General features: G+C 40.5%; 1 protein-coding gene across 4 annotated transcripts in view; it reads right to left on the reverse strand.

The window, feature by feature from the left end:
- Positions 1-12,845, reverse strand: part of PATJ (PATJ crumbs cell polarity complex component) — a 382,417-nt gene that overhangs the window by 71,567 nt on the left and 298,005 nt on the right. For all 4 annotated transcript variants that reach the window (XM_025288586.3, XM_025288590.3, XM_025288587.3 and 1 more), the window contains exons 33-34: positions 10,520-10,634; positions 7,132-7,265 (exon numbers count right to left, since the gene is read on the reverse strand). In XM_025288586.3, coding sequence (XP_025144371.3) covers positions 7,132-7,265; positions 10,520-10,634 — 249 coding nt within the window. The remainder of the gene's footprint in view (positions 1-7,131; positions 7,266-10,519; positions 10,635-12,845) is intronic.

Genomic DNA, 12,845 nt, shown 5'->3' on the forward strand with positions numbered 1-12,845 from the left:
AGGAGATCCAACCAGTCCATTCTGAAGGAGATCAGTCCTGGGATTTCTTTGGAAGGAATGATGCTAAAGCTGAAACTCCAGGACTTTGGCCACCTCATGCGAAGAGTTGACTCATTGGAAAAGACTCTGACGCTGGGAGGGATTGGGGGCAGGAGGAGAAGGGGACGACAGAGGATGAGATGGCTGGATGGCATCACTGACTCGATGGACGTGAGTCTGAGTGAATGAACTCTAGGAGTTCGTGATGGACAGGGAGGCCTGGCGCGCTGCGATTCGTGGGGTCACAAAGAGTCCGACACGACTGAGCGACTGAACTGAACTGAAAGATACAAAGGGCTTCCCTGGTGGTTCAGGCAGTTAAAGTGTCTGCCTGCTGTGTGGGAGTTTCGGGTTCGATCCCTGGGTTGGGAAGATCCCCTGGAGAAGGAAATGGCAACCCACTCCAGTACTCTTGCCTGGAAAATTCCATGGACTGAGGAGCCTGGTGGGCTACAGCCCATGGGGTCGCAAAGGTTGCCCCCCACCTTCTCCCTCTCGACCCTCCCTCTCCGTGGAGGACAGCAGCTCCTCGATTGCCCGGGGACCTGCAGAGGCCGGGGCCGAGGACACACCACCGCCCGCCCACGGAGAGGCGGAGCCCGCAGAGGGAAAAGAGCGAGGGTGGCACGGACCACCACCACCACCACCGCCTGGCCCGCTGGCGGGCGGCCGGAGCAACAAACCCTGTGTCGAGAGCTGACTTTCAACAGATCGCAGCGAGGTAGCAAAGATGCAAAATAAAATAAAGCAGGCCTGTTCTCAAGGAGCTCAGAGTCTGGCGGGTGAGATGGATAACTCCCTTTTTCAGGTGAAGGTTGATGACACAGAGGGGTAGTGCTAGGAAAGGGGCCCAAATACTGTGGCTTTTGAGTCAGATCATCTGATTAAACTCCAACTGGACCAACTGCTAGAATTATACCCTTGGAGAAGTTACCTAACTTATCTGTATCTTGGTTTCCTTCCCTATAAAATGGGGATAATACTACTACTTCTCCTGTGGGGTTGTTGTGAAGAGTAAATGAGATGATATTTATTAATTATATATTAAGAACAGTGCTGGGATCATTTTTTAAAAGCTTGATGCTGAGAAACAAATAACTAATTATCTGGAAAGAGTCATGTTTCTCAGTGTTCAGGTAACATACTAAAGACACAGAGATGAAGGGAGCAAAGGATCTACTTGAAGATAATATGTTTAATAATAATAATTGCTGAACTCAATGTAGACGGGCACTAGGAAAATTTCTTTATATTCTTTATGTTAATTAATCTCCATACCAGCCTTAAGAGGTAGATTTGGTCATCACCATTATTTTACAAAGGAAGAAGCAGATTTAACTTAGAAAGTTTCTCTTGTCCAAGGCCCCACAATTAAAGATCTGGGATTCTGATACTGTAGAATTAGCATCATTACCCTGTTCTGCTTCCTGTTAGGTTTAATAGAAACGTTGTCTATACTCTGGGACCTTTAACAATGGTACTCAGAGAAAGAAAAACAGAGAGTGAGGGTCCTGGGAAACTTACCTTCATTTCACTTCACTTGCTCAATCCCCAAAACAGTTCAAGTCTGCCAACACCCTTTTTTTATCCCCTCTCTGGCTGTGCTATGTGGCATGCAGGTTCTTAGCTCCCTAACCAAGGATCGAACCCACATCCCCTCCAGTGGAAGTGTGGCTTAACCACTGGACCACCAGGGAAGTCCCAATAGCTAAGGAAGGGGAAGGACTTTATTTATTTATTTTGCCAATACTCTAAAATATTTTTCTTTCTCTTCTCTAGAATTCCCAAAGTTGATAATAAAATAACCCCAATTAATGACACCAGAGAGCTATATTTTAGTTTTTATAGGACACTGCAAATAAAACTTCTAATTAGTAAGCAAACATTTCTGATGCCCAAGGGATTCAGGGATAGGTGTTAGCAATACGAGGCAAGTAGCATAAGAGGTAAGAGTCCTTGGTCTTTCATTTGGAAGAATATTCCAAGTCTCTGAGCCACAAGATTTCATGCAAATTTGCTACTCCAAGACCAAAGAGGGGGCATGAGAGAGACAGGATGAAAGGATGGCTAGATAAGATGGATGGAGGTAAATTTTAAAAATAGGAATTAATATACTGTCTCTTTTATGTAATAGGCCTTATCTAGCTCCCTGGTTGCATGTCTCCCTCAAATTCTTATGTTGAAATCTTAGTGCCCCTCCTCAAAGGAGGCAGGGCCTTTGAGAAGTGATAAATAATCCATACATGAGAGGTCATGTATGGATGTGAGAGTTGGACTATAAAGAAAACTGAGCACCGAAGAATTGATGCTTTTGAACTGTTGTGTTGGAGAAGACTCTTGAGAGTCCCTTGGACTGCAAGGAGATCCAACCAGTCCATCCTAAAGGAGATCAGTCCTGTGTGTTCATTGGAAGGACTGATGCTGAAGCTGAAACTCCAATACTTTGGCCACCTGATGCGAAGGCCAAAGGGTTAGGTGGCATCAAATGATGTCACCTCATTTGAAAAGACCCTGATGCTGGGAAAGATTGAGGGCAGGAGGAGAAGGGGATGACAGAGGATGAGATGGTTGGATGGCATCACCGACTCGATGGACATGGGTTTGGGTGAACTCCAGGAGTTGGTGATGGACAGGGAGGCCTGGTGTGATGTGGTTCATGGGGTCGCAAAGAGTAGGACATGACTGAGCAACTGAACTGAAGTGAAGTAAGGTCATGAGGGCAAAGCCCTCGAGGATGAGTGCCCTAATAAAAGAGGCCCCACAGAACTCACTTGCTCCTTTCTCCATGGAAAGATATGAGAAACCTGCAGCCCGGAAGAGGGCCCTCATCCTACTGTGCTAGCACCTAGACTTCTAGCCTCCAGAACTGTGAGAAATAAATTTCTGTTGTTTTTAAACCATCCAGTCTGTGATGTTTTGTGACAGCAGCCTGAACAGACTAATGGCACCTGCTTACGAGAAACACACATAAAAACTAGCCTATATTGATTAAATCTAGAAACTTCATGCAACAGTTTTACTTTCTTCTACTTTCCAGAGAAATTCCCTGTTTTAATAGCCCCTATTAGGGTTTTTCATTAAAAACATTAAAGGCAGTAGAATCAACTTGAACGAGTGTGTGAGCTCTTTAAGGGCAGGGTTGCTTCACTCAGCTTTGTATCCTCAGCAGTAAGCAAAGGCTAGCCTCTGAGCACACATGTGCTTCATATCACACAAGAGCCAGACTCCCCAAAAGCAGACCTGGGAGCACATCATATGGTTCAAACAACAGAGACAAAGGTTGTCAAGGAGGATTGGGTCCAGGTGTGCTCATAAACCTTTCTAAAGGGGTCACTTCAGCATTACTTTGGTATTTTAAGAGGTCTATTTAGATGGCTGGCTGCAAATACAATGGGATGCTAAGTGAGCTCTCTCTCTGTGATCTCAGAAACCATTTGTCTTGGCTCCAGATAAACTATTTATGGCAGATAGAACTGATGTGGTGTCAAGACCAAGTCCCAGAGGCTTAATACCTCTAAAGATGGCAAAAAACATCTGTTAGATACACAATAAAGAGGGCACAGAAACCTTAACTGGGAGGGCTGGGGAAAAGCCTTAAGAAAGACCACCAGCCCTTAGAATACGCTAGCACCGGAGCTGAAATAAGGATGCGTCACATAATCAAAAGTCCAAAGGCAAGAACTTCTGTCAGCAGATCTCAACATTGTCCTTGATTCCTTTTATACGGTCTCTTTGTTTGCTGACTGCCTGCTGGCTGGATGCACTTCTAGGACCTGATTGGATAAAGTGACCTGGAGTGTCGATTAGCTGGTATATCCCATGTGACCTATGTCAAAATTTGGAGGTGGGGAAAGGAAAAAAGAAAGATACTTGTTGTGGTAAACACTGGGTTTCTTTGTTAAAGCACCTTCCACCCTCCTGCTGTTCAGCCTCACCAAAATAACATGCCTATATATTACTTGTGAGTCAAGCTTAACAGCTTTTGATGAGGTACCTGAGGTTAGGAAATAAAAACTGTGTCTCATTTCTCATTTTTAAGTGGTGCTTATCCTTCCAAGGACAATGGGATTTACAGTCTCAAAAGGCAGAACCATACATTATGAACCTCAAGATGCTCTTAAAGAATTTTTTTTTGGTTGCCTCATGGTGGCAAGAGAAGCAGAGAATAGTATTTCTCAAACAGCCTCCCAACCAGGATGCAGGAGATGCTGTCAAGCAGTGGAAGCCCTCGAGCTAGTGACCAGCAGCACAAACATACACGGTATTTAAGATCCAAGAGCAGACAGGTATATCTAGCCAACCCTCACAAAGCGAAAAATCAAATTGATAACAACAAAAGAAGAGGGAAAATAAAAACAAATCAGCCAATAAACTCTTTCAGTTAGGTCAGATATGCTGATTAAAATCTTCTAACTTCCTCTGGAAAATCTAGTTTCTGTCTTATTTTAAGCAGTTATTAAGAGATTCATTTATTTACAAAAAATAAATCAGAGGGCTAATTTTTCTTTATGAAAGAATTCACTGAAGAATTTCCTTAAAATGTAATTTCTCTGGTTCATTTCAAATATAACTTTATACCAATTTCAATTTATTTCCTATTCAACAACATCTGTTTGAATGTTGAATGAGGAAATATGAGGCAATAGACTATGAGAAGCAGACATCCCTAATGTTCATGGTCAACCAGCAATTTCTGAAAACCACCCCAATAATCTTAGTATATGATATATATGTGGATGGTCAACTATCAGCTCCAAGATCAGCTCAGGAGAGATCATGGAAGTTGGAGAAGCCAGGGAAGCCTTGCATCGGCGACTGGAGGAGGTACAGACTCTTGAGGAAGAAGCGGGAAGGTATAGAAAGAGAGCAGGTTGAGGGGAGGTGAGCAGAGGCTGGGAGGCTGGAATGCATATGTGAGTCTGGGTAACTGTTCTGGTCCTTTGTCGGTGGTGTGTACCCTCCTGGGTACAGCAGGAACTCACTGGTGGTTGGAGGGATAGCCAAAGTGTTTCTATGGACTATTCAAAGCCAGATCACATAATAACTAGAAGGCATTATTAAAAACACAATTTGAAAATGTAACCTAGACCAAAATATGTAAAGGGAAGCTTCTAAGGAAGAGTTCACTTCTTTCCTCAATAACTAATGCTGAACAGGGAGTGTTCCAAGCCAGACCACAAAAAAGTAGAAAAGTCCTGGGACCTTAAAGAGCCAAAGACCCATGAACGAGCTGGGAGCTAAAATTGGCTGCTAAGCTGGCTAACTCCAAGTGTTCCCAATTCCACCCAGGCTGATGAAAACATCACCATGGACATGGGAAGCCACACACAGCAGTTCCTGCCGGCACAGGCCACGCAAGAGTAATGCAGGAAATAATTAGCTAGAACCCTGGAGAAAAGTTTTAACAATATTTTAATCGAGCTGAAGGAAATAAAATCTTTTAATAAATAAACACAAGCCTCTGTGCACACTGAGGTTGAGGTGGCTCACTAGTAGGGTCAAATGAACTACTAGGGTTCTCTAGATAAGGCCTGATAGTGGGAGAGAGAGGGAGCATGACCAGGAAACACATAGAAGGCAGTAAGACCCTGGTTTCTGCAACATATGTTGTTCTTGAGTTGCCCTGTGCCTTAGGGAACTAATGTCCATCTAGTCAAGGCTATGGTTTTTCCAGTGGTCATGTATGGATGTGAGAATTGGACTGTGAAGAAGGCTGAGCACTAAAGAATTGATGCTTTTGAACTGTGGTATTGGAGAAGACTCTTGAGAGGCCCTTGGACTGCAAGGAGATCCAACCAGTCCATTCTAAAGGAGATCAGTCCTGGGTGTTCATTGGAAGAACTGATGCTAAAGCTGAAACTCCAATACTTTGGCCACCTCATGCCAAGAGTTGACTCATTGGAAAAGACCCTGATGCTGGGAGGGATTGGGGGCAGGAGGAGAAGGGGATGACAGAGGATGAGATGGTTGGATGGCATCACCGACTCGATAGACATGAGTTTGAGTAAACTCCGGGAGTTGGTGATGGACAGGAAGGCCTGGCGTGCTGCGATTCATGGGGTCGCAAAGAGTCGGACACGACTGAGCGACTGAACTAACTAACTAGGGAACTAATGTTCATTACAGGAAAATAGAGCAGGATCTCTCCTCACCCCCCACAACAGTACTAAACACAGAAATATTATATTCCTATCAAAAATGGGAAGAATAATTTTATTGATATTATACTTGTTCTATCTGTAAATCTGGCATATACAATTTGCTGCGTGTTTGGTCAGTTGTGTCCGACTCTGCAACGCCATGGACTGTAGCCCGCCAGCCTCCTCTATGGGATTCTCCAGGTAAGAATACTGGTGTGGGTTGCCATTTCCTCCTCCAGGAGATCTTCCTGACCCAGGGATCGAACCTGGGTCTCCTGTGGCTCCTGCACAGGCAGATGGACTCTTTACCACTGAGTCACCTGGGAAACCCATATACAATTTACTTCTTACCACATAAAATGGACAAAAGAAATACCAAAATGTTCATTTAAAAGCATATTCATTAATAAGAGTGATTTTCTCTAGGGAGAGCCCCTGGTTGGGGTTGGGGTTGAAGGCAAGGCTAGGCAACAAGGGTAGGAGACAGATTTATCTTTCAGTTTATATCCTTCTGTGTCAATTTAATTTTGTATAATGTGCATGTATTACTTATTCAAATAATATGCATTGATTAATCACATTTTTATAAATCAAAACCCAAGGAGTTTTACATTTCAATGACTCTATTGATTAGTGACCATCAAATGTACTGAATAATGAAAGATCCATCATACAAGTAAAAACTGACTTTGAGGCCAGTTTTTAAAAAAATTATGAGTAGATGTGAACATGGTCAAAATAAAGCCAAGCCTAAATTTTGGGACTGGAGTAACTGATGTACACTTTATGTATCAATTCACTAAATAGCAATGATTATAATGATAATAATAGCAGTAGTTCATATATTTACATGCCAAGAAAAAGCTGTCTTTCATAGAAGTGACACGAGGCCATAATAAGGCTCAGTATCTAACTCTGTGCCAGTGGATATATTGTACTTCTAGAAACTTACCAAGGGTGTGTCTTTTCCTCCCACAATGCTGAGACCAAGCCCCGAACGCCCTTTGTATATTTCTATAATCATCTCCTGGCCAGGAATGATGGGACATGTGGCGGGGTCCACTGACAGAGGAGCCTGGAAACCACCTGGAGAAGAAGTGAATGCAGAGTGACTGGCAAGCAGGAGCTGCATCTCAACTTGTACACTCCACTGCTCGGGGAGTGCAGGGTTTGTACGTGTTTATCATTGCACTCTTTTCCTGCCAAGTATCATGAAGGGAAACACTGGGTCACCACTCCCCATTCAGCCATGGATGAAACATGACATTCCTATGACACTTTTGAGTTGAAGACCATAGCTACCACCAACCCAAACCATCAACCACTTTAGTTACACAGTATTTGAAATTTTTTAAATCTCAAAATATACCATGAAAACCAGGATGGAAAAATTTAAGTTGATTAAATAATTAAGTACATGTAGATATATGCCATAATTATATATAATAATAATGATATATATGACATAAATTTTGAGCTATAGTTTTAAAATACTAGAAATAGTGCTTAAATACTTTCAGTTAGAGCATATCATATGAATTAAGATGTATAAAGGATCCAATCAATAAAGTATGACAAATGAAAATAATCCCCAAATAGAAACATAGTAAAAAAAAAATTGTGTTATAAACTGTAAAATTAATTGTTGGGTCCATAAATGAAAAGCTTGTTAAAAGAGTCATTGCTGTTTTACTTTTAAAATTCATTGTTTTAGGCCAGTTTTTCTAAAAGCTGGGAGAAAAAATATTTACACATGTCCATTTTCAGTCAAAAGTCACTCAAACATTTTTCAAATGTTTGAAAATCCAAACATTCAAAATGACAGTTTCAAGAGAATCTTATAATAGTTTCTAGAGAACTTCATATTTTTTGATAACTAATTTTGATCATTGTGGATACTGATTCTTGTTGCTGTTTAGTCGCTAAGTTGTGTCTGACTCTTCTGCAACCCCATGGCCTGTAGCCCGTCAGGCTCCTCTGTCCATGGGATTTCCCAGGAAATAATATTGGAGTGGGTTGCCATTTCCTTCTCCAGGGCATCTTCCCAACCCAGGGTTTGAACCCACATCTCCTGCATTGGCAGGTGGATTCTTTATCACTGAGCCACAGGGATCCTTACCTCGTGACAGAATTTGCTAAAGGACTGATAATAAGGGGCCCTATCTGCTGGTCAGCTGCAGCTAATGCACAGTGGCCAAAATGACATCCACAAACCTCTGTTCAAGCAAGGGCCAGCAGACTATGGCCCCAGCACCAAGAATGGCTTCTACTTCAAAAGGTTAAAATATAAAAAAAGTCAAAAGAAAAATAATGTTTCAACACATGTGAAAAGTATAGAAATTTAAATTTTAATATCTGTAAATAAAGTTTTATTGGAATACAGCTCTACTAATTCATTTATATCCAGTCCACAGCTGCTAATGGCAGAGTTGAGTAGCTGCAAGAGAGACCATATGGCCCACGAGCCTCATATTTACTACCTGACTCCTTACAGAATGTTTGCCAATCCTAGAAAACAAAAGAAAACAGGCTCCGGGTAAGCCTGTAGGGGTTCTGCTCTGACTCAGCAATAATCATTGTCTTTGGGACAAAAGGGCTCAGGTTTCCAGATGTTGCAGAAATGGATTTGAGTTTCCAAGGAAATTAAGGAAATGAATAGTGGATGAAACTGAGGCTCATTGGTCTGAGGCTCATGTAATTGCTATCTAAGAGGGCGTTTAAGGGATCAAATAAATAACGTGCTGGCTCAGCCCAGGGTCAGGCATAGTGTAGCATTCACATAGGTGCCATTCCTGACCACATGGAATTTATAAATCTAATGGCCTCTTGTTTAACAGTGAGAAATTTAGGGACATAGCCTCAGTAACAATTTTAAAATGCCATATTAAACAGATATTAAATTGTAAACCTAATTTGACTCTAGATATTTATACAACATATGTATTTCATGCTATATTTTTCACTAATTTACAATAAAAACAATGTACCAAGGCAGCAGAATTTCATGAATGCTTTAAAAAGTTTATGCTCCTTACATAAATCACTGGTTTAGTCTCTTGACTGAGGGAAAGCAGTCAGAGACACTGGAAGTGGCATTTCTTTCCCTCTTCGGCTTCTGCCTCACCCTAGCCCAGCCATGAGTCAGTCTTGGTGTTTATTTCTCTCAAAGAATCCAGCCCAAGGCCTGACTCCTACCAAGTCCCCAATCAGTGTTTGGTAAGTGGATGGCTGAATGAATATAATTTCCACAGATTAAATTGTGGGATGATTAATTTCTGTTAACGAGGTAAAAATATGGGATATTTATTATCAAGATTCCATTGGTCTACGTAGGGGTCATCACACATCTTTGGTAAAAGGCCAGGTGGTAAATATCTGCGGCTTTACATGCCATACCAGCTCTGGTGCAGCTATTCAAATCTCTCTTTATAGTGTGAAAGCAGCCATAGATAATATGTAAAAAAACCAGTATTCCCATAAAATTTTATTTATGGACACTGAGATCTGAATTTCATACAATTTTCATGAAACAGTCTTTTGATTTTTTTCTAACCTTTTATAAATGTAAAAACAGATGGTGGGCCAACTGTGACCCAGGGTCATAGTTTGCTGACCACATTCATTAAGTATTTTAGTAAAAATCTAGTGCTTTAGAATAATACCTGCCTCATAAAATTTTTAAGAGTTAATGTTCATGAAAAAAAATATGTAAAAGGCAAATACCATAAAGGTGTCAGGTCTCCTAAATTCACACAGGGTCATGCTTTACCACTGGTGAGCAAGGTGTTTTAAATAGTCCTTCTTTTAAAAATGATTTATATTGGATAAAAGCAGATGGAAATATTCATTATTCATTTTGAAGTTCTATTTTCAACCATTAGTCAGCATAATACAATCTAGCAATTCAGAGATAAAGTAAATACTTATTTCTTTAAGCACTGAAAATTAACAATCTATAAATAGCTCATATCAACATATGCAAGTATACAATTTTGTTCAATGTGATTTTTAAGATATACTACTTGTGAATTATATACAATCCTTTGGCATGATTAGATAATAATCCAGAAGCCTCAGATTCAAGTAGCATATATTGAGTGCCTTTTTAAATTCTAGTACTTTTATATTCAATAAACAATAAGCAATCCCACTGGTGGAGATGAGGAAAAAGATGTTGAAAATCAAGTAACCAATCCAAGTCCCAAAGGTCAGGAAGTAGAGCAAGGATGCCAGCCAGGCTTCCTGACTTCTGATCCAGTGCTCTCTTCAGGACAACAAAATCCTTTCCTTTTCTAAGGTTTGATGAATCAATTCAAGTCTGCTCAGAGAAAGAGTCATACCATAGCCTGTGAAGTCTGCATCTGTTGAATGGTATGAAGTTGGTGCTAAAGGTATCTCTTGTGAACTGAAGGAGATTTTCATTGAGTATTTTTGCTGTTTCATTTGGCTGCTGGCCTACAAAAGGAAGGAAAGTTAGATGAATGTCAGAGAAGAGGAAGGTAACAAAAGGAGAAGACTTTAAAACTGGGGTATTGTCACCAAAACACTCCAATAATGCCTCTTGAAAATTCAAGTTGGAGAGGTGGCAAGGGGAAGTTAGGATGATTTTTGTTTCATTCCCCATGCTTCCTTAGTTAACTTTAAAGCGCTTTGGTGAAGGATGGATCAAGGAAGGGAAGAAGGACAGAAACCATCATTGTGATTTATGTATGAAGCCAGAGCTAGGAAGCATTTTTACATGATGAAATCAGTGAAGTTTATAGATCTGTGCTGAGCGCAGTGAAAAACAATCTATGCTGTGGATGTTCTGAGTACATGACACTGCCCATCTCTTCTGGACACATTCACATGGTCAAAGAGTCATGAGGTAAGTTAATTGACATGAGGGGCAGGAAGGGATAACAAGCATCTGCTGAAAGCCTACTAAGTGCCAGGTACATCATTACACTTCATTCACCTAAAAAAAAAAAAAAAAAAAAAAAAAAAAAGCTTATTCACCTTCAATTCCCAGTGCCTGGAACATAGTAGGGCCTGGATAAATGCTGAATGAATGAATGAATGCAGAGAGCATAATTGAAGACATGGAAACTCAGTGGGAAATACATCTGTAACTCAATGAAAGTACAGAGACCTTCGCTGTGTGAGCTTTAGAAAATGAACTTGCAATTCTAAATTTTTGTTGCTAATACCTCTAATGAGTATTAGTATTAGAAAACTAAGAAAAACCAAAAGGACTCCATGCTTGCTTAACAGGCAGTTAGGAAATATACAGAGTAACCTGACCTGCCTTCTGGATCTGTAGTTAGCCAGAGAACCCATCCCCAGCTGGAAGATTCTGGTGGAGACAGTGAAGCACCAGCCTGTCCCTGGAGTCTAGAAATAGGATCACGGTAACTGCTCCAGAACAACAACACCCCAAGATTCCATCAGTGGAAGTCTATGCTTCAATACAAGGCATTGTGCAGTATGCAACAAGAAAAGCAATACCACTCATTGTATATCTGTATTGTGCTCGTCAGTTTTCAAAAACACTTTCATATCCATGAATTCATTTAATCATGAGAATAACCTGGAGAATTAGACAATGTTATTCTCTTTTATAGATGAAGAAACCAAGACACAAATGTCAAGTGACATCTGAAATCACAGTTAATTAAAGGAAGGAGTAGGACTAAAATTGGTATTTGAAGAATGCTACAAGTTTAAAGTATTTATCAAACAGCTGCTAGGCAATGATTCTACTGATGTTCATTTTTTTTTCTCTGCAGTTTTTCTATTAACATCATTTAACAATGATTGTATACTTTTTTAAAAAGACTTTCTTGAATACATATTTTTGGTGATTTTAAAAAGAGGAAAGTAGAAAAATGACAAACCAGGAGTTACTATGAGAAAACCGAACAATGGAACCACCGATCCAATTATTCTAAGGACCATATTCCCCAACCTCCTTGAAGCCAGACATAACCACAGACTAGTCTGGGTTATGGTATGGCACGTAAACAAACACGAATGTACAATTTTCAGGTTGTTTTCTTAAGAAGAACAACCCTGCCTTCCCCTTCCTTAGATGAAATTCAGATGTAATGTAAACAACTGGAGCAGCAATCTTAGATTAAAAAAAATATGCTAAATTTTGAAGATGGAAGAGTAATCAAATAACGATGCAGTAATCAGATAAGAGGTGCTTGGGTCCATGACACCGTGGAGACACTGTCATCCTCAAACTGATCACAGCCACCCTATTATGTAAAAGAGAAACTTCTTGCAGCAATGGAAAGTAATCTTAATACACACAGAACTTATGTCACCTCTCCTTTGTATCATTTCAAAAAAGAAAATTGATAACAAAGCTATGTGCAGGCTACAGAGCTCTTTTATGAAAAGCTGTGAATTTTAAAACAGGAAAGCACAAGAGACAGGCATCACTACCTTATGACTTTTATAACAACAGGGAATGTTTGTTGCTCATTTTTATTTCCCAGTTCATGTAGCATCCCATTTCAGTGTGCATACTAGGAAAGTTTCCAATAAATATGGGTTGGAAAAATGAGGAAATAGTTCATAGAAAGCAAGTGAAACAAGCACATATATTGACAGGTTTGTTGTTGGTAGGTGTGGTGATGAATGAATGTAGCTCCCATGATTCATCCATTGACATAAAAC

Source organism: Bubalus bubalis, chromosome 6, assembly GCF_019923935.1.
Source record: "Bubalus bubalis isolate 160015118507 breed Murrah chromosome 6, NDDB_SH_1, whole genome shotgun sequence".
NCBI lineage: Eukaryota > Metazoa > Chordata > Mammalia > Artiodactyla > Bovidae > Bubalus > Bubalus bubalis.